This window comes from Zophobas morio, unplaced genomic scaffold, assembly GCF_036711695.1.
Source record: "Zophobas morio isolate AGI-343-1 ecotype UQ-CSIRO unplaced genomic scaffold, CSIRO_AGI_Zmor_V1 ptg000004l, whole genome shotgun sequence".
Lineage (NCBI taxonomy): Eukaryota > Metazoa > Arthropoda > Insecta > Coleoptera > Tenebrionidae > Zophobas > Zophobas morio.
Window position 1 is genome coordinate 7987228 of NW_026972109.1, and position 23512 is coordinate 8010739.

At 33.2% G+C, this 23512-nt stretch overlaps 1 protein-coding gene across 1 annotated transcript in view; it reads right to left on the reverse strand.

Annotated features, from left to right (window-relative positions):
• Positions 1-4536: 4536 nt before the first annotated feature.
• Positions 4537-23512, reverse strand: part of LOC135134839 (T-cell leukemia homeobox protein 3-like) — a 57446-nt gene continuing 38470 nt past the window's right edge. Inside the window, exons 2-3 of the mRNA XM_064063688.1 lie at positions 22894-23122; positions 4537-4909 (exon numbers count right to left, since the gene is read on the reverse strand). Of these exons, the coding sequence (XP_063919758.1) occupies positions 4693-4909; positions 22894-23122 (446 nt within the window). The 3' untranslated portion in view covers positions 4537-4692. The remainder of the gene's footprint in view (positions 4910-22893; positions 23123-23512) is intronic.

Below are 23512 nucleotides of genomic sequence, written 5' to 3' on the forward strand. Positions count from 1 at the left end.
TATTTCAATTAAAAAATAAATGTAAGATTCCCAGGGACACCAACTGTTTTATTATTGAAAAAGTTTGCAAGAATTTCGGAATTCTTGATATTTTATTTTCCTAAGAATTTAAAAATCTCGAAGGCCCTTGGTGTTTTAAATATTTTTGAAAAAATTTGAAAGAATCCCAGGGGCCTCAAGTGTTTTATTTTTGAAAGAATTTGGAAGAATCTCAAAGGATCTTTGATGTTTCAATTTTAAAAAGATTTAAGAATCTCATAGAAGATTAGTGTTTTATTTTCTAAAACAGTTTTAAGAACCTCGGATCTTCTGGTGTTTTTTTTTTAATTTAAGAATCTCAGGGGTTCCAAGTGTTTTATTTTTGTTAGAATTTAAAGAATCTCGGGGAATCTGTGACGTTTCAATTAAAAAATAAATGTAAAATTCTCAGGAATACCAACTGTTTTATTACTGAAAAAGTTTGCAAGAATTTCGGGATTCTTGATATTTTATTTTTTTAAGAATTTAAAAATCGCGAAAGCCCCTGGTGTTTTAAATATTTTTTAAAAGATTTGAAAGAATTCTAGGGACCTCAAGTGTTTTATTTTGGAAAGAATTTTGAAGAATCTCAAGGGATCTTTGATATTTCAATTTTAAAAAGATTCAAGAATCTCAGAGAAGGTTAGTGTTTTATTTTCTGAAACAGCTTCAAGAACCTCGGATCTCCTTTTTGTTGTATGTATGAAAGAATTGAAGAATCTCAGGGGTTCCAAGTGTTTTATTTTTGTTAGAATTTAAAGAATCTCTGGGAATCTGTGATGTTTCAATTAAAAAATAAATGTAAGATTCCCAGGGACACCAACTGTTTTATTATTGAAAAAGTTTGCAAGAATTTCGGGATTCTTGATATTTTATTTTTTTAAGAATTTAAAAATCTCGAAAGCCCTTGGTGTTTTAAATATTTTTTAAAAGATTTGAAAGAATTCTAGGGACCTCAAGTGTTTTATTTTTGAAAGAATTTTGAAGAATCTCAAGGGATCTTTGGTATTTCAATTTTAAAATCATTTAAGAATCTCAGAGAAGATTAGTGTTTTATTTTATGAAACCGCTTCAAGAACCTCAGATCTCTTGATGTTTTTTTTTTTGTTAATTTAAAAATCTCGGAGCTCCTTTTTGTTTTATGCATGAAAGAATTGAAGAATCTCAGGGGTTCCAAGTGTTTTATTTTTGTTAGAATTTAAAGAATCTCCGGGAATTTTTGATATTTCAATTAAAAAATAAATGTAAGATTCCCAGGGGCACCAATTGTTTTATTATTGAAAAAGTTTGCAAGAATTTCGGGATTCCAGATATTTTATTTTTCCAAGAATTGAAAAATCTAGAAGGCCCCTTGTGTTTTAAATATTTTTGAAAAAATTTGAAAGAATTCTAGGGACCTCAAGTGTTTTATTTTTGAAAGAATTTTGAAGAATCTCAAGGGATCTTTGGTATTTCAATTTTAAAATCATTTAAGAATCTCAGAGAAGATTGAAGATTAGTGTTTTATTTTCTAAAACAGCTTCAAGAACCTCGGATTTCCTGGTGTTTTATTAAAAAAAAAAAAAAAAACAAGAATCTCGGAGCCCCTTGTTGTTTGTGTTTCAAAGATTTGAAGAATTTCAGGGGTGTCAAATATTTTATTTTTGTTAGAATTTAAAGAATCTGGGGGAGTCTTTGATGCTTCAATTAAAAAATGATAATGTAAGATTCTCAGAAACACCAACTGTTTTATTATTGAAAAAATTTGCAAGAATTTCGGGATTCCTGATATTATATTTTTCTAAGAATTTAAAAATCTCGAAGGCCCTTGGTGTTTTAAATATTTTTAAAAAAATTTTAAATAATCCTGGGAGCCTCAAGTGTTTTATTTTTGAAAGAATTTGGAAGAATCTCGATGGATCTTTAGTATTTCAATTTTAAAAGGATTTAATCACGTCAGGAAATCCTGGAGTTTTATTTTTGGAAATATCTTAAAAAATCTCGAGCTCCTAGTGTTTATGTATACATTATTTTTTAACAAATTTGACGTCAAAAGGCTTAAAAATTCATGTCTCTTGATATATATTTGAAAATATATATTACTATTTTTTATTCATCCAAAAATGTGTTTTTTTTTTTCCATTAGAGCTTTCTAGGTTATTTTATTTTACATATTTTCTTCCTTCTTTAATTTTTCATTATTTGCTTTCACAAATTTTTGTAGATTCTGTTGTTAGTGTACACCTACCTCCTTATGTGATGATTATATCTGTTTCGTTAATTTATTAATTGTTTACAAATAAATAAATTATTTTTTTAACAACTTTAAGATTAGAAGGTTTAAAAATTCATATCTCTTCTTGAAATAGGTTTCAAATTATTACTATTTTCACAAATTTTTGTAGATTCTCTTGTCAGTTTGCACCTCTTTATGTGACAATTATATCCATTTCGTTAATTTATTAATTTTATTAATTCTTTATAAATAAATTAATTGGTTTATTTCTCACAAGTTCTATAGCAATATGTACTTTATTCAGATTTTTAAATTAACACTGAGCTCCGTTGGTATCTTCATTCTTCACAGTAGATCGAAAAAGCGAAATTTTGTTTTTAGCTGTAAGTTTATGCAGTACGTAGAATCTAAAATGTAATCTAATTATTTTTCTTAAAAAAAAAAGATCATAAATTGCTATGGAATTAGATGTGTTCTGATATAAAAAAAACTTATGTACTGAAGTTTCGTAAACTCTATCGTCTTTAGCGTAAAGACAAAAATTTAATATGGAATGTACATAGTACGACGAACTTAACCTTTAAAAAAATGAAGAAAAACAGAAGCGTTAAGAAATTAATTCTCAGAATTTTTTCCTTTTAATAAAGGAAATCATGCAACCCACATTACATCAAAAAATACAATTCTATTCTCATTCACTGTATGTAGATTAGTAATTTGCTGTTAACTGAGTAAAATGACCAACTGTTTTCAATAAATATTTATATTACTAGATATTTTTTTATTTGTCCTCCTTTTTCTGCAAAGACAAAGTAAATAAAGTTAAACCGCGTTATTTGTTGATATTATTTAACATATCACAAAAAATATTATGTTATTATTAGTAACAATAATATTTTTAAGGCCACTTTTTCAGAAACTATTTGTCACAATGAGTAACTCCGTTGTGGTCTACTTTTTTCTATCCTAGAGTTTTTCTTGTCTCATATGCTAATCAATGCATTTGATTCAACTTTCTGGATATCAAACAAAAGAAAATATTTAGTGGGACGTAAAATCTTCAAGTAATTTTCTTTTTTGGCTCAGAACTGTGCCTGTGCGACGACCGACCCTGGACGTATCGAAAAGACAGGAAATCAAACCGCAAATTGAACATTAGATTTGACCAGGCGAGACCGACTCTGCTGTTATTATCAGAAGGTATGGTGCTTTAAAATTAAATATCAACCCTGTAATTTCGATCTCAATGACAAGTTTATGTCACAAATTATTGTCCTTGGCTTGCGTGCGACTTTTTTGACAATCGACTATATCCTGTCCTAAATCGAATTTGTTTTTGGAGCCTACACCTGTGTACGGTTGTGTTTTTAGGATAATTTGGGCAATTTCTCAAATTATACTGCAGCGGGTGGGTTCGTGAGTTTAATGACTAAATACCAATCTGCTCGGAGATAAGAGAGCGACACGGAATCTTTCGATTGGACGAAGAAAATTGTACTTAATTAATGCGACCAATCTTGACTTAGATGCGTCCTCATAATTAAGATATTTATTTGCATATGATGGTTGTTACGTGCTGCCAATTAGGCTGTAATTCAATTAGTGGCTTCATAAAACGCTTTCGCAGGTGATGACACCGACATATAGCCGGCTAATAGAAAGGATACGTGAAGACTTAATTTAGCATTTCCGCTAGACGGGTACCGAGTGACAAAAAATTACGAGACGACAATTATTATACCATTTTGCTTCTTATGGCGGTTTTTACCGACAAACAAATGAAATCTCGTTTGAACCAAATAGACGTATCTATAGAAGTGAAGTTAGGTAATCGTTATAATTTCTGCTTGAAAAATGACTTTGAAATTATATTGCCATTTACGATGTTTTTAGTTGCGCTATTTTGTTCTTATTCTTATGTAAAGCTTTTTATTAGTGGATTTTGTGGTGGTGATGTCGTGTCGATAATAAATTCGCGGAAGGAGGTGATTTATGATGGTTATTTGGTAGGTGTAATCAACACTAAAAAGTAGCTTAAATCGGGGAAAAAAGCGTATTAAAGTGTCTTTAGCTACTTAGATTACATGAAGGAACTCGGAATGAATGAATAACGAAACAAAAAACGTCTAGGGGAATGTTAAATAAGTTCTGTTTTAAACTTACCTCTCTTCTAATCTGTTCAGAAACTGCAACCACAACAAATCTTTTTCCAGTGTGGCCGAGACCACAACTTGTACACTATACGCAAAATAAAACGCCTGTATGTGTCATACATTTTATTTCTTAATCATAATTCTAGTGCTTACACTAAACTCATATCTACAATTTTAATTCTAGGAATGAATTATTATACATTTACAGATCACACTACTTTTCGCGTTCAGTCGAAGTACGGTCCGTTCCACAACCAACAACACGTCAATTTTTCGATTGCACTTTGTTTTTTAGTTCATGTCTTTTCAACACATAGATTCGGCGAGGGCCGGCTGGGGGGCGCTGTAGGGACCAGCCCAAGGCTGCAGGTTCTGTAGGGCGCTCAGGGCCGTATCACCAGGCCCTGAGGTGGGAGGGGGACCTTCGCTCATGTAGCCTTTGGTCAAGGCTTCGGCTTGAAGGCTCAGCATGAGGCGGTTGGCGGCTTGACGCTCCGCTTCCCGTTCTTCGGCCGTTTGACGTCTGAAAATGAAAAAAATCGTGAAAATGAAAGTTTGATATCATTAGTAAATAAGTGTAAAAATGAAGGAGCGCACTGGACCCTTGTACTATTCCCAACGAGTCGCGTTCTCGTAAATCAACGTTGGTGTGTTTTATGCATCAGATAATTTGTTTTAACTAGTACGATACCATCTACGCGTAGTCGTAATTTGCGACTTTTCCTCTCCGAATCATTAGCCTTATTTATTCAGTTCCACGAGTGCGGAATTTATGACACGAGGTTTCTCACGAGAAAACATTACTATTATACAACTGGCAATTAGAGTTTGCTCTGGTAGTAAACAGTGTGTCATATATTCGAACTGATTTAGGGCTTTTACTTGTAGGACATGATTGTGTTTATGTCCCAGAGTCGCCATATTTCGTGTGCCATGATATTTATGCGATAGTTTGAATAATGTAAGGCGGTATATCTTTACGGTTGCATCGTAATTTATCTAGAGAGTTACTTCACCTTTGAGTCTGGCCGGATCTATAACGTCTTTGGGTTGACAAGGGATTTTAAAGTAGTCTGACGTCTTTCTGCGTCCTGTCAACCACAACTTAAAAGCTTTTAATAATTCGGGGCTTTAGGAAAGCTCTAGGCGAAAGTGCGGGTTTATTATTAATTCGTTTTTTCGAGCGGAATCGTTTGAGGAGTTTGAGTTTTTTAGTTTCGACAAGTTAAATTTTAAAAATTCGGTGAAATTAAATTTACTACCAATGTTTTATCTATATATTATTTTAACGATAAACTACGTTTACAGGACCCAGTTATTAAAATTAGATTTGTGGCAAATAAGATGTTAAATTTTACGTTTTTCATATCTTATTATTAATTAATATCTATATGTATGTCATATGGTGACTTTTTTAAACAAAGTGAAAAACAGCCCAAGGATAGTTAGCTATTCATAGAAAAAATTACTGAACTCAGTCAAATTCATTTAAAAAATGAGATTTCGAAAAGAATGACGTAATGGATAAAATTATCTACTACTATAGTTTGCAGACCACTTCGGGCTCTCTTATCACTGTCATGATGCTACAGTCAAAATTTTTTCATAAATCGTCTTTAAAATTTGATTTTACTTTTTCGTCTTTTGGAATTTCTCATACATGTTTTAGATCTCTTCTTCTAGATCACCACAGTGTACAAACTTCGGTAAAAAATTTTGTTCCAGTCTTCTCTAACTGTGGAGCAATATCCTTCTATCCTGTTTTTGAGAAATATTTACTCAACAATTGTTATATTTGAGTAGAATTTGGCGTCATTTTCTTTCCATGATGACCAAAAAAATTCGAAAACTTTCTTCTTCTGAGGAGGTCAATTCTATAGCTTCCAGACCACTTTGCACATTCTCTTATCACGATCATACTGCTATATGTCAAAATTCTTCCATAGATCGTCTTGAAAATCTGCTTTTACTTTTTCCTCTCTTCAGCATTTCTCATATGTGTTTTAGATCACTCACCATGTATGTACAAACGTTGATTTAAGATTTTTGTCACAGTCTTCTCTAACTGTGGACCATAACCCTTCAACTTTTTTTTGGGAAACCCATTTCAGATTATTTATTCAACAGTTCTTATATTTAAGTAGAATTTGGCGTCAGTTTTTTTTCCATGATGACCAAAAACGTTTCTTCTTCTAAGAAGGTCAATTCTATAGTTTGCAGATCATTTTCTACTTCCTCTTATCAGTCATGATCAAGGCGCATTTTTTTTCACCCAATTTCGAAACTTAGCTAAAGCCATTTTCTTGTAGATTTCGACATTCATTTTCGGTTCCGTTTCATCTGAAATTCCTATCGTTTTTTCAATTTCAATTGAAATATGGCAATTTTTGTACTTGGTTCCAATAGCAAATAGTATAACGAAAAATTTCACTTTCAGTCCGAATTTTCCGGAGATTTTTATTTTGTCACCATGATCACGCCATATTTCTAGAATCGCCATTCGAGAATTTTTTAAAAATTTTTGGACAACTGCAAACGCTCAATTCTTCCCTTATAACATTTTCCACCATGTTTCGAAAATGTTCGAAAATGAGCTAAAGACATTTTCTTATAGATTTTTACATCCAGAAGTCATTCTTGGTTTAGTTTCTTCGGAAATTTCTACCGCTTTTTCAGAATTGCCAACTGAAATATGCTAATTTTTACGACTTTCAATCCAAATTTTCCGGAAATTTTTTATCCGCTACTATAAACATATTACATTTCTCAAACGAACACGCTAAGATTTATTTATATTCTAGATTTTTTTGACGATTTTTGGAAAACTTTTCTAGACGCTCAATTTTTCACTTTTGACATTTTCGACACCCAGAAGAAAGACATTCCAATCTCAAATACACTCACTCTTTGATATATTAAGTATTTTACTGTTGAAAGAAGACTATGTACAGTACAAAAAGAAAGTGAATGGATAAGCCCCACCCACCCGCCCCTATCTCAATTGTGATGAATTTTTGTATTCGTCGTGAGCCGGTAGGCGGAGCTTAATTGCAAAATCTCTATTTCTTTAGAAGAAATTACCATGTGAAACGTCACCAGAGTTGTCAGATCTACCAATTCGATATCTCCTTGTACTTCTGTGAAAAAAAGAATTTTCATTTCCTATTTTTTCCCAAAATAGTCCATTTTCAACAGTACGATCAGACCTCAAATATGTTTCACTGGGTATTTTCTTGCAAAGAAATATGAGCTTGTAAATAAGCGCCGCCTCCAGTCTGACGACGAATAAAAAAATTATCGGAACTGAAATGGGAGTGGGCAGGCGGGGCTTTTTTTCCAAATATAGGGCTTTATCGTTGGTTCTTTTTTGTTGACATACATAGTTTTCTTTGAACATCACGGCACTTAAACATGCTTCAAATGATAATTTCTTGTCGAAAAAAAAAAGAAAAGAATTTTACAGTTGAGCTCCGCCCTCAGCTCACAACGAATAAAAAATACGTCATAATTGAGAAAGGATCGGGTGGGCGGAGCTTATGTTTTGCCTTTTTTCTTAATATACGAAGTCTTCTTTTCACAACAAGATATTTAAAACACGTTTAAAATGCTAAATTTTTGTTGACAAATATGGATTTTGCAATTACGCTCCGCCCATCGATCTAACAACAAATGAAAAATTCACCCCAACGGAGAACGGGGCGAGTGGGTGGGGCTTAATCATTGACTTCTTTTTCTTAATGTTTATAGTTTTCTGTCAACAACATGAAGTTTTTACAGTTCCATCAAAACGACTCGGTATGAAATTTTTGTAGCTAAAAAGAGCAATTATTATTAATTTTTGTTTCTCAAAGTACAATTGTTTTTAGAATCTATTTAAGACAATAGAGAAGTCAGACAGCTCAAGTCAGGTCATGTGCATGAAATAAAAAATAAATTTTATACGAAAAATGTCACAGTAAATGCTTTTTTTTTTACTTTTTTCACTTCTTAGATTCTATTAGTTTTCAGTTCTGCCCGACAGAAGAACATAATTAAAAAAAACTGATTTTGGCTAATGGCATACCCTCCAAGAAAATAGAGGGCGGGTGGGCGGGGCTAGTATTTTCTATCAAAAAACTGATTTTGGCAACTAACATACCCTCTAACAAAATAGAGGTCGGGTGGGCGGGGCCAGCATTTTATGGAATATGCCAGATTTTGACAATTTTGACATTTTGGACCAGTTTCAACCATTTTCAAAATTGAGCTAGACATTTTCTTGTAGATTTTGATATCCAGAAGTCATTGCCGGCTTCCTTTTTTCAGAAATTTCTACCGTTTTTTTTAAATCTCCAATTGAAATATGGCAATTTTACATTTTTTTTTAATTTCAAGTCGTGTCAAGTGCACAAAAAAGGAAATAAATTTTATAGCAAATAGTATAACAAAACAATTACGATTAGCGCTTTTTTTCACGTCCTAGATTCTATTAGTTTCCACTCCCACTCCACAGAAGAAAACAGTTAGCCCCGCCCACCCACCCTGTCTCCATTTCAGGGATTAATTTTATGCAATCTGAATGAAATGAATGATCTTATATTGAACCAAAATACAATTAGTCGTTAGAATCAGAACAGCCCGGGGGGGGGGGGGCGGGGCCAGTAGTTGCTAAGATAAAACTGATTTTAGTAAATGACATACCCTCCAAGAAAATAGAAGGCGGGTGGGTGGGGCTAGTACTTGCTAGATAAGGCTGTTTTTGGCAAATGACATATCTTCCAAGCAAATAAAGGGCGGGTGGGCGGGGCTAGCATTTCATAAGATAAGACTGATTTTAATACTTTTGGCATTTTGGACCATTCTTCAACCATTTTCGAAATTGAGCTATACTATATATTTTCTTGTAAATTTCGACATCCAGAAGTCAATTCCGGCTTCCTTTTTTTCGGAAATTTCTACCGTTTTTCCAGTATCTCCTATTGAAATATGGCAATTTTTACAATTTTTTTAAAATTTCACGAGTCATGTCAAGTGCACGAAATAAGAAATAGGAGTAAATTTTATAGCATATAGTATAACAAAAAGTTACGATTAGCACATAGGAAAATATAATTAGCCCCGCCCACCCACCCTGCCTTCATTTCAGTGATTAATTTTATCCAATCTAAATGAAATGAATGATCTTATATTGAACGAAAATACAATTAGTTGTTAGAATGAGAAAAGTGGGGGTGGGAGAGATTAGTACGAGTAGTTCCTAAGATAAAACTGATTTTAGCAAATGACATACCCTCCAAGAAAATAGAAGGCACTGGGGGGGGGGGATAGTACTTGCTAAGATAAGACTGTTTTTGGCAAAGGGCTTATTTTCCAAGAAAACAAAGGGCGGGTGGGCGGGGCTAGTATTTATTAAGATATGACTGAATTTGACACTTTCGACATTTTCAACCATTTTCGAGATTTAGCTAGACATTTTCTTGTAGAATTCGACATCCATAAGTCATTTCCAGCTTCCTTTTTTTTGGGAAATTCCTACCGATTTTCCAGACTCTCCAAATGAAATATGGCAATTTTCACAATTTTTTAAAAAGTTCACGTTATCTCAAGTGCACGAAATAAGAAATTAATTTTATAGCAAATAGTATAACAAAAGAATTACGTTTAGCGCCTTTTTTTACTTTTTTCAGATCCTAGATTCTATTATTTCACACTCCCAATCCATAGGAAAATATATCTACCCCGCCCACCCACCCTGTCTCCATTTCAGTGATTAATTTTATTTAGTTTGAATAAAATGAATGATTTCATATTGAACAAAAATACAATTAGTCGTTAGAATAAGAAAAGTGGGGGTGGGCGGGGGTAGTTGCTAAGATAGAACTGATTTTAACAAATGACATACCCTCAAAGAAAATAGAAGGCTGGTACTTGCTAAGATAAGACTGTTTTTGGTAAATGACATATCTTTCAAGAAAATAAAGGGTGGGTGGGCGGGGCTAGCATTTTGTAAGATATGACGGATTTTGACACTTTTGACATTTTGGATCAGTTTTCAACCATTTTCGAACTTGAGCTAGACATCTTCTTGAAGATTTCTAGATCCAGAAGTCATTTTCGGCTTCGTTTGATCAAAAATTTCTATGGTTCTTCCAAAATCGCCAATTAAAATATAGCAAATTTCACAATTCCAGTAGCAAATACATAGTATTACAAAAAAATTACGATTAGCAACGAAAATATAATTACCCCCGCCCACCCTCCCCGTCCGCATTTCAATGATTAATTTTATTCGGTCGGAATGAAATAAATGATCTTATACTGAGCAGAATTAAAATTAGTCTTTAGAATGAGAATTAGAATTTGAAGTAATATAGAATTAGTTTTTCTAGCAGCCGTAAACACTCCTAAGGAGACGCACTGGCAACGTCTTTGTGGACCAGATCAATGCCTAACCACTACTCTCCGTAAAACACACCTTACTTCAACTGGGGGATTGTAGCAGTGAGATTTAATTCCGCGCACTGGTCATGATGCTAAATGTCAATTTTTTTTCATAAATTTGATTTTACTTTTTCCATATAAGAAGTTATTGATACAAGATTTTTATCATAGTCTTCTACATTGACTCAGATCACTTCATCTTCTTTTCGTCATCTACTTTCTTTACTGCGTTGGTAGTGTCAAAAAATCTTTCCTACATGTTTTCCAATTGATTGTCCTGTTTCCCCAAAACATTAGAATCTCACATAAAATATATTCTGTCGTTTATAGTCAATCTTACTCCAAAATTAAACAAAATCTTTTCTCTTCTTCATAATAATTGTTCTGGCAGTTCCACAGGTGTGTATTATACAATTTATGCCACACACTCATGAAAAGTTCTTAATCGAGGTCTAAAATGGCCACCGATTCAGTGATATCAATCAAGTGAAAAACATGGTAATATTTGTCGACAGTCAAATTTAAGTTGGCAACAAAGAATATTTTAAATTAAGCACCACATTCGATTGGTGGATTTCGTGGCAACCTATTTAAAATGTGCCAACTTAACAACACTTACTGTGACACACCTCTATCCTGGCCACAACCGTTTACGAACCTCTCAAACCCGGATTCGGCTCCCCGTATTTGCATCAGTTTTGTCGATCCGACCGAAAAAAAGAAATCACCAATTGATTGACATTGTACAACATCTGGTGGGGCCCGATCACGGCTCCAGTACTGCCAATTTGACGCCGTAAAAGCTGCTGTATTATGCAGGAGCCGACAGAGCGATATCTTGAATAATGTAACTCGACATAGGTCTAGTATTTAGGATGTTAAATATTCACACGTGCAGTCGACACTCCAGCTATCAGCTCAGCAGGAATCGTTCTTATTTCAGGGAGAAACGCGGAAACGGAAATCGGCCGTAGCGTGATGTGTGCGTTAGGCTTAATAGTTGTTTCGCGTTTTACAAATTGACACAAGCGCGATAATAATAAAATGTGGCTTGCAGAATTTCTTTGTTGGCGATGCTTTAACTAATGGCCGTTTAGCTGGAAGTGGTTTTGTCACTCGTACGTTTTACGTGATTAACAGAGCACGAACGGACGAAACAATGGCAAGGATAATGAGGGTTTAGTTGATATTTAGGGATAAGTGGGTGTCGGGAGACAAGAAAAGTGCGATAAAATCGATCGGGGACAAAGAAAATGAGTGTGATGGGAACTCTCGTCGGATGAGTTTCATAATGAACAGCTGTATAGTTTGTCGCTTATTAAATAGTTTTAAGTAGCAGTTGAACAATTTAAAACGTATTTACTTTAAAACAATGTAAAAAACGTTTTAATTTCCCGCCTGTCCTAACAGCAGAATTAATACAATAAGCAACATTCCATGTTCCCATTATGCAGATTTTTTTTTTAGTTTTTTTTTATAGTTACATAAAAATAGATACATTTTTCATCATTAGAGTTCAGCAGAATAATTCCAACAACGTGTCCGAAAAAATCTCATTGATTTGTAAGTCTGTGTTTTTCTCCTTTTGTAAAAGCCTTTAAAATAGTTGATGTCCTTGTAACCCCAGCAACCGCCTTCCCATTTCCAAATTCCCTCCCGAAACCTCTGCAAAATCCGCTCGTTGTTATATTCATTTAGTCGGCGGCACATCCCATTCCGCGCTAACAATTATTGAATAATTACACGCAATTACCGGAATTAATTGTTAAATGTATTTAACTTGACAGAGTGTTGCGCTAATTTATTATATGTGGCAAACGCGCTATCGGGGTAGACTATGTAGATCATAATTAAAATATAGCCGGGACCGCAACAGTGCTGCAGGCGGCTGGCTTTAGTGCTTTGTTAATAATTGAACGTCAGGTGCGATTAGTGAAACGCCTTTTACTCCTCTCACCAAACTAGCGAGCGGCACAGCCGCCATTTTCGGCCAAACGTACTTTTTCGCTCAGTTACGTCAGATTTGGAGGCGGCCAATCGCGGATCGGCTCCGGCTGCTAACAACCACTCGCGTAATTATTAAATGGGCGGGAGTTAATTAAAATGAAGCGGAAGCGGGGAGTTCCGCTCGGCTCTAATCCGGGTACTGATTAGATGTGCGCCCGCGTAGTTTAATTAGTGTGTTAATTAATTATGAAAGCTTCATTGTATCAACACCTAACGCTATTTAGATAATGTTCTCCGCTGTTCTGTTGCTGTTCATTATTCGCTAATTTTCGGAATTGTTTAATTTGTTTTTGGGAAAATTACGTGCCGCCGCCGACTTGCCGCTGAAGAAGTTTACAGAAGTTGGACACAATTTTAGGGATGAGGGGCGGAATTGGAATAATTGGGGTGTGGTGGTTTATTGCGATAGGGTTAATTTGACGGCGATGTTGCACGATTAAGAGGAGAATTTGAGGGTGGGTTTTAATCTAAATTAGGGCTGGATTGTCAGGGACTCGCCACAAATTTTAAATGAAAAATTATACGTTAAGGTGGAATGCTAGGCGAGAGGCAAATTCGAATTAGGCGCCATTTGTTGCCCTAAATGCCACCAATTTCCTAAAATTTAACTGAATTGACATGAGTAAAAGGGATAGTAGCTAAAAATACTTTTATAAATATATATTTTTATACTTTTTATTGACAGAAATTCTTTTGCTCTTGTTCTTTGTATATTAAACACTTCCTTTCCGGGATGCAGGAATTTTTATTATTTCTGACCGATATATTTCTGGACGATATTTTTTTTTTAATATTTCAAAAATAAATGTAAAAAATTATTGTTATTCTCATCTAAGAAGGTGGGTATTCGCTGTCCCTATAATTGAACACCGTCCATCAACATATCACACAGAGACGGACTCAAATTTTGCCTCTGTACTGTACGCAAAACTGATGTCGTTTAATATGTAGACTGTCGGTAATGCAACTCTTCGAATTTCTCAATAAATACATTTTTAGATTAGCAATTTTTTGATTTTTCTAATTTCGGATTTTCACTTTTTTCGTTTTTTCAGTGTTTCGAATTTTCCGTTCTTCCATTTCTAATTTTTTCTTTCTCCATATTTTGATTTAGAAATGTTTTGAGTTTCCAGTTTAAATTTTGTAATTTTTAGATTTTGCACTTTTGAATAATATTTTTTGATTTTTCAATATTTCGTTGTTAGATTTCCAATTTTTTGTTTCGAATTTTCCGTTCTTCGATTTTCAATTTTTTCGTTTTCTAATATTTTGATTTGCGATTTTTTAGTTTTTTGTTACTTCACCTTTGAGATTTGCAAATTGTAGTTTCCACAATTTTTTTATCTTCGAATTTTTCGGTTCTCCATTTCTCGTGTCGCAATTTTTTTTGAAATTTCGAATTTAAAATTTTGCTTTTTCATATTTTTTCGAATTTTCAGTTTTCCATTTTTAATTTTTCGTTTCCGCAATTTTTTTGCAATTTTTTGAGTTTCCAGTTTAAATTTTTGAATTTTTAGATTTTGTACTTTTGAATTTTTCGATTTTTCAGTATTTCGTTACTCCACCTTTTAGTTTGGTTCTTTCTTTTATTATTTTTAGATTTATCGATTTTTGCATATTTTATTTTTTCATCTTTTCAGTTGTTAGGTTTCTAATTTTTTGTGTTTAGCATTTTTCGTTCTTCGATTTTTAATTTATTCGTTCTTCAATATTTTGATTTGCTATTTTTTGGGTTTCCAGTTTAATTTTTCGATTTTCTAGTTTTTTGTTACTTCACCTTTGAGATTTGCAAATTGTAGATTCCACAATTTTTTTATTTTTGAATTTTTCGGTTCTTCATTTCTCGTGTTGCAATTGTTTTGAAATTTCAAATTTAAAATTTTGATTTTTCGTTTTTTTCGAATTTTCAGTTTTTCGATTTTTAAGTTTTCGTTTCCGCAATTTTTTTGATTTGCAATTTTTTGAGTTTCCAGTTTAAATTTTTGAATTTTTAGATTTTACACTTTTGAATTTTTCGATTTTTCAGTATTTCGTTGCTTCACCTTTTAGTTTCGTTCTTTCTTTCATTATTTTTAGACTTTTCAATTTTTCCATATTTTATTTTTTCGTCTTTTCAGTTGTGAGATTTCTAATTTTTTGTGTTTCGAATTTTCTGTTCTTCAATTTTTAATTTTTACTGTCTCCAATATTTTGATTGCAATTTTTTGGGTTTCCAGTTTAATTTTTCGATTTTTTTGGTTTTTGTTATTTCACGTATGAAATTTGCAAATTGTAGATTCCACAATTTTTGAATTTTTGAATTTTTCGGTTCTTCATTTCTCGTGTTGCAATTTTTTTGTAATTTCAAATTTAAAATTTTGCTTTTTAATTTTTTTCGAATTTTCAGCTTTTCAATTTTTAATTTTTCGTTTCCGTAATTTATTTGATTTGCAATTTTTTGAGTTTCCAGTTTAAATTTTTGAATTTTTAGATTTTGCACTTTTGAATTTTTCGATTTTTCAAAGATATTTCGTTGCTTCACCTTTTAGATTGGTTCTTTCTATTTTTTTTTAGATTTTATTTTTTCGCGTCTTCAGTTGTTAAATTTCCAATTATTTGATTTTTTATTTTGGATGTTTCCATTTTTCGAAAACACACAAAATAAAAGAGCAGCACGAAAAAAATTCTTTTAAAATTTTTCAAAATTTCAGTTTGAATAAACTTGTTCTTTTTGTCCAAAATTTAAAAATGCAAAAACGAAAACTTGATTAATTAAAAGCTAAAATTTGAAAAGAGTAAAAATTGAAAACTAGAAAAACTGCAAATCAAAAAACTGAAGACATGAAAATTTGAATTATCGTTTAATTCAAATAAAGAAAATTAAAATTTCTAGGAAACAAAAAATTGCAGATCGAAAAACTGAAGGAACGAAAATTTGTAAGATCGAAAATCTAAAAATTCGAAAATTAGAAAAATTGAAAGCGAAAATTTGTAAGATCGAAAATCTAAAAATTCGAAAATTAGAAAAATTGAAAGCGAAAAATTGTAAAATCGAAAAAACTGTAAAGTTGAATAATTCTAAATCGAAAAAGTTGAAAATCTAAGTAACTATAAAATCCAAAAATTGAAAAATTCAAGAGTTGATAAATAAAAACTATGAAAAACTTAAAACAAATTCGAAAAATTGCAATCGAAAAACTATAAAATCTAATAAAAATCGGAAAATCGAAAAACTGCAAAATCGGGAAACTAAAAAAATTTAAAAAACCCAAAAATGTTGGCTGCTATTAAAAATATGCTCAGTCAAGACAATATAAACAAACGCGGTGGAAGCAATTAAAAATTACTTAGTTAAGAAAAATTTAATTACCTATAAAAATTGAAAAATCCAAAAACTGTAAAATTGTGAAAATTTCAGTCTTAATAAATTTATTCGTATTGAATTATTTAAATTAAAAATTCGAATCTGGGAAAATGAAACATTAAAAAATTGAGAACTTGAAAAATTTAAAAGCTAAACCAAAAATTAAAATCTTGATTAATTGAAATAAGAAAAAATTAAAATATATATGACATTGAAGAAGTGCAAAATTAAAATATCGAAAAATTGCAAATCAAAAATCTGGGAGACCAAAAAATTACAAAACCAAAAAAGTGAAATTCCAAAAATTGTAAAATTGAAAAATTGAGGATTGAAAACTAGAAAACCTAAAATTGGAAAACTGTATGGTCGAAAAATTGATGAAACAAAAGTTCAAAAATGGAAAATTTGAAAATCGAAATATTAAAAATAGAGAAACTGGAAAATCCAATAACTGAATAAACTGTGGCGGCACAATAATACGTAGATAGTAGTAAGCGAGGAAAGATAAGCTCCTCTGTAGTCTAGTGGTAAGGGCACCCGCCCGGCAAGCGGTAAACGTGCGGTTCGATTCCCACTGGAGAAGCAACATTTTTCTTCGCTTACCTAAAAAACCATCTAGAAATCGGCAAGTTGAGCTAATTTTAAAATCGAAAAATTATAAATTAGAAAATTTTAAATATCAAATACAGAAAAATCAAAAAACTGAGAAATCGTAAAACCAAAAACTGTATAATTTTTAAAAATCCTCAATGAACACGATGTAAATAAATGTGGCAACAACATTCGAATGACACCTATGTGCTTTGCTGTCATTGTCGAAATTAATACATACCCTCAATTAAAAATCATAAACTTAAAAAAAAATTAATGTAAAAATTGAAAAACTAAAAATGACAAAATCGTAAAACGGAAAAATTCAAAAGTTCAAAAATCAAAAATTCTCTGCATAGAAAAATTACAATATATAACTCTAAATCTACCAGTTTCTAACATAATAATCGACACAACAGCATTCAATTCTTTGACATAAATTAGAACAATAGGACAACAATGTCTGAAACTAGTACAAAATTAATTAGTAAATAATAATTAGTGACTGATTGTTGTCAAAAGTAACGTTAAAATTAGTTTCTACCTATGTAGCCCCTTATCCTCCCGCCTTGTTTTACGGTTCTTCCTCTCAGTCAGCCGCCGCCAAAAATCCGTTCTGGTATTCGAAGCACGAACCCTTCCGATATAAATCGGCAGCGCAGGAAAAAAGACTACAAATGCCCCGATTGAAATCGTGTTGTCGCGATGTGGGGCTGCGGCTGTCAATTGTACCCCGCCGGCGCCACCAGCTTGTTAAACACGGTATGTCCATTACAGAACAGGTAATTAAAAGTCGAGGCAGTTTGTTACAAAGGACTACTCGACATAACTCCGGTTTTAATCAACAACCGAGAAATGCGTTAGATTCTCTCGGGTTTCCCTTTTTATCTGGACGGGGCGGCGGCGGCGGCGGCGGCGGAATTAGACCGATTACGGCTGATGTTAAATCCATATTACTGGTTGATGTTGCATGCGAACGACCAACGACGTAAAACAGAAGGAAACAAATGGAATAAACGACGAGTCGAAATTCGATTAGGGTGTGTTTTACCAGCGCTTGACGTCGTCTCAGACAACCAACCTTCAGTCAATTACACTAATACGATCTGTATCGCTTTGGCGGCGAGATGGCAACCGCGTCGTTAAGGCGAATGCAATCGTCGGGGGCGGCGGAGGAGGACGCTGTGGACAAGACGATTACGTAGTGCGCTCTAGGATTCGGGAAGTTGAGAAGCTGGGGAAAGTCAGAACAAGAGAACTTGGAATGAGAGCCACCCTCAGCCCCGCTACTTCCCCGACAATATCACTTAACTTTATGTTATCGAGAGCCACTTTTATGTCTGTCAAAGAAAAATTCAAAACAAAAATTTCTAATATTTTTTTTGTACCTAAACATTGTGCTCTACTATGGTGTATTATAAGTATTTATAACTGTCGCTGCCGCTTTCCAGATTCGCTTTCTTTGGCCCAAGGTCTCTGAAATTATGCAAACGGAGCGCTTAAAATACCCCCTATCGCATTCCGAGGATGCCATCGAGTCTTCCAGACCCGTGTCCACTTTAAGTCGCCTTTATCTGTTTGCCGTGTATTTATTGAAGTGTTTTAAAAGCTTCCTTTCCATTGTAGTTGTGGAAGTGGATGCTTGTCGAACTGAGGAAATGGTTGTTTGTCGCTGCTTGTCGTTGCGCAAGTACTTTTAATGATTTAATTTACTCGAGTAACTGTCTTTCGATAATCGGCCATGTAGAAAGTGTCCCGTTAAAGGAAATTTTTTAAATCGTTGTGTGACAACGTTTTAAAGACAATAACGGTGGCGTTTTTGCGCGAATTGTAATTAAGTGGAATGTGTCATAGGGAAACGAACCGAAACCAGTGTCGGATTGTGATACCGGGACACCACCACTGTCTGTATGTCTGTCTGTCGTCTGTCCGGATTTTTATTAGACAAATATTCTCCGAAAGTACTGAACCAGTTGTTAAGTTTTTATTTGTTTATTACAAATATCGTGTAGATAATTAAAATTTGGCTTATCATCCCCACCAACAATTTGTTGACGTGATCTCCAAAATTTATATATAGTAAATATTATTTAAATTGTATAAAATAAGATACTCCGGCACTTGTGGTCTATGAACCCCTGTTGAATTTTTATCCTAGACACCCAGATTTTTTGAGAAAAAAATCAACATTACAACATTGCAATTTAACTTTGAAACTGCTCTGAAATTTTGGAAACATTTCAGGTTATCGTAAGCATGGTATCAAGCATCAAATTTTCTTCGTTTATGCCCCTCTGAAACAATAATGACACGATTTTTCGTTCTTTTTTTTAATTTAAAACAATCTTGAGGTTCTAATAGATAATAATTTAATTAAATTTCTTAGAGGATACGTCAGTTGCCAAAATCAGTCTTACCTTAGCAGGTACTAGCCCCGCCCACCCACCCTCTCGTTTCTTAGAGCGTATGTTATTTGCCAAAATCTCAGTAAGTACTAGAGACTAACTTTCACAAAAAAATTATCAAAACTCGGAAACATTACGAGCTTACTTTATTAATAATAACGGTTAATGACTACTGGTTGTTATGATCCTGTAAGAAAAGAGAGGGTGGGTGGGCGGGGCTAGTACCTGCTAAGATAAAACTGATTTTGGCAAATGACATACCTTCCAAGAAAAGAGAGGGTGGGTGGGCGGGGCTAGTACCTGCTAAGATAAGGCTGATTTTGACAAATGACATACCTTCTAAGAAAAGAGAAAGTGGGTGCCAAAATCAGTCTTATCTTAGCAGGTACTAGCCCCGCCCACCCACCCTCTCTTTTCTTAGAGGATATATCATTTGCCAAAATCAGCCTTATCTTAGCAGGTACTAACCCCACCCACCTACCCTCTCTTTTCTTAGGGGGCATGTCATTTGGTAAAATCAGTTTTATCTTAGCAAGTAGGTACTGGTGACTAATTTTCCCAAAAAAAATATCAAAATTTCGAAACATTACGAGCTTACTTTATTAATAATAACGCATAACGATTAATGAGTAGGACTGGTTGTTATGATCCTCTAAGGAAAGAGAGAGCGGGTGGGTGGGACTAGTACCTGCTAAGATAAAACTGATTTTGGCAAATGAACATATCTTCCAAGAAAAGAGAGAGCGGGTGGGTGGGGCTAGTACCTGCTAAGATAAAACTGATTTTGGCAAATGACATACCTTCCAAGAAAAGAGAGGGTGGGTGGGCGGGGCTAGTACCTGCTAAGATAAGGCTAATTTTGGCAAATGACATACCTTCTAAGAAAAGAGAAAGTGGGTGCCAAAATCAGTCTTATCTGAGCAAGTACTAGCCCCGCCCACCCACCCTCTCTTTTCTTGGAAGGTATGTCATTTGCCAAAATCAGTTTTATCTTAGCAGGTACTAGCCCCACCCACCCACCCTCTGTTTTCTTAGGGGGTATGTCATTTGCTAAAATTAGTTTTATCTTAGCAAGTACTGTTGACTAATTTTTACAGAAAATGATCAAAATTTGGAAACATCACAAGCTTACTTATATGCACAAGGCAGAAATTTTGAACATCTTCTCTACTGTTTAGTTGATAATGCTTTAATGGATTTTTATTTTGTTAGTTTTGTTTTTGTTTATAATTTATAAATGTCTTTATAAATGTTTTTTTTTTGGTTTTTTGGTTCACGCATTAGGTGCGTGCAGTGTTACCAATTTTACTTTTGTAAAAGTACGTTTTTTTCGTAATCCACTTCATAAAGCATTTTTTAGTTATTTTTTTGGAACTTTCGAAATCTGCGTACAAAATGTATTGAAGAATTAATCCGCGATTTTCCAGACACCCGGCATAATAATCATAGAATAAGAATTATAATATTCAAACATTTTGTTCGATTGTGGTATAATAATTATTGTAGTCCTGTTTTGTGAATAAAAACTCATTCAAATGAAATTAATTTCTACCTGAAATTCTTTCCGTGTATAAACAAACACTTGAGCTTCAGATTCCTATTATCTAGTGCTGAAGGTCAACGGGTGTTATTTATGTCTCTGGTTTTTACTGTACATAGGTTATCACAAAATGAAAATCATAAAATCAAATTTTATATATTTTCAAATAGCTGGATATATGTATTTTTTCTTCTATTTAGGCTTTCTTTACCTGTTTTAAGGTAATTTACCATGTTTTTAAGTAAACAGGTCAATTTGGACGTTGTAGTTTTTTTATTGCTTTTTTATAAAATAAGAAAACTATTTTTGTCGTGAAGATTTTTTTAAAACGTGTTTTTAAGATTTCACCCCATCTTAGGGTTATTTTTTAGAAATTGTGGATTTCTAAAGATTTTGACCATGATTCCAGCGGATCCATGCAGAAACCGCTGACCTTGAAATTTTTATAAAAAATAAAAAAAAAACACTTCAACGTCAAAATTTGCCTGTTAAAAATGATAAAGCGTCTTATAATAAATTAAAAAACAAAATTGTGGGGTGAAATGTACCATTTTGCTTGCTACTAATTTGTCCCTTTTTTTGGTGTTATATCTTTAATTTTGTGGAATTGGATAGTCCTGCAGATGTGATTCATGAATCCATGTCGAGCTTTCACTCTAGACATCAAGATTTTTGGGGAAAACATCAAAACTTTGAGATTGTAAAACCGAATGCTTTAAAAACTTACAAGTTTAAGATCATCGTAAGCATGGTAAATCGTTAATCAAAAATTTTTTTTGTTTATTGCTTCCTAAAAAATTATGACGTCATTTTATAATTTTGTAGAATAAATGTTTCTTAAATTTTATATCCGTGTTGAGTTTTTATTCTAGATATCGAGATTTTTCGGAAAGAATTCAAAATTGTATTTTACAGTTTAACTTGAAAATTGCAAAAACGAATATATTGAAATACTGCAAACGTTTAAAGATTAGGAAAAAGGATAAATCGTTAATCAAAAAATTATGACGTCATTTTAGAATTCTACCGAATGTTCTTTAAATTTTATGAAATAACATATTCCTGTATGTCTGATTTATGAATCCGTGTTGAGTTTTTACCCTTGGTGTTCAGATTTTTGAAAAAAAATCAACATTGTATAAGAATATTTTACAATGTCACTTTGCAATTACAGAACTCGAATGCTGTGAAATCGTGTAAATATTTTAAGATTATTTGTAACAGGGTCAATTGTTAGTCAAAATTTATCCGCATCTTACATTTTCGCCAAATTTTTTCAAATATATGAGTGTTTTTGGGAAAAAAACTGAGTATGAATTAATCAATCAATCCTTTCCTCTACATTGAGGACACAAAATAAATCAAATTTTATTTTCTTTTAATCGCTGATGTTTGTGTTGGTAGTCGAATTCGGTCGAAGTTAAGCATGTACAGAAAAATTGAAATTGTGTACATTTTTTCGTTAGTTATCTGATTTAAATATATTTCATATTTTATTCTACTTAATCTACAAACATATTTTAGTTTGGGTTTCTAAACTGAAATTTATTGCGAAAAGTATGACTTTGTTTATTGTCCAGCGAAATCTTGGAGCTCTCTCGTTCTCCTAATCTAGTGTTAAATGTCGAAAGTTAAATTATAGCGCTATAAATTAGAAATTCGGGCAGACTTAGATCAGAGTCATAATTATCCCGTTATATTGTGCAAAAAACGTTGTATCTAAATAGGGTTATAGCCAAATAATAACTTTATTTCGATTCCGTGTGGAACTAGAAAGTGATAAAAAACGCAATAAAAGCTATTTTTATAGTTTTATAACTTGTCGTAATAAAACCATTTTTTCGCCGCCTGCTACCGAAAATGAGAATGTTAAACATTTTTTCCCCAATAAAACTTCACCTCAAAGCAAAAACTTTCGCAAGGTTATGCGCCAATTTTAGCATCATTTCCGACACAAAAAACACCCCACAATGTCAATAAAACCCAAACCCAAATCAAAAACCTCCACAATTTACGATCCTACACCTTTACAGCAAACACAGATTTTAATCTCCTCACTTTAAATTACTACAAGCACTGTGAATACTTTCGCATATCATCTACAACATTTACGACAATGTTAAAAAATTTAATTGCCTTAGATATGCGACTACATGCGAGTATCTCATTCACCACTACAATAAAACGCTGAATGTCCTTACCGCCACTTCGTCCTCCGGTTCTGAAACCACGTTTTCACTTGAGCGTCGGTCATTTTTAAAGTTTTCGCTAACGCGGCTCTCTCGGCTGAAGCTAGGTATTTCTGTTTGTGAAACCTCTTCTCGAGTTCGGCGATCTGGAGACGCGTGAAAGACGTTCGGGGCTTCTTCCGTTTGGGCGGAGTCCGGTTCTGGTAAGGGTGGCCGATCCGCCTCGTCATGGGAAAAGTAGCTGAAAAGAGAACAAACCCCTATAGCTCCTAGTTGGTGGTTGTCAAACTGTGAACAGAGCCGTACTCATCCACTCTAATAATATATACAAAAATAGCGTGCTTGTTTCTAACCACATCATAATTTATTTTTCCATGGTTAAGTAAACTTCGAGAATTTAGATTTATAGGAAAAAAATTGTGGCTATATATAGTGTTTTGTCTTTCTTTGTCGATTGAAAAGAGAGGTCTATAGCGTATAAAAATTAAACTCAATTGCTGGTGGCTAATTTACTTCCAAAGTAATTTAAGAAGTGCACTTTTCGCAAGCCAATTAAAAACGCGCTTGAACAAAGCCGCTTTATCTGATTCTCCCCTGAATTTTGGGGATAAAGAGACGGCAATAATGGGAT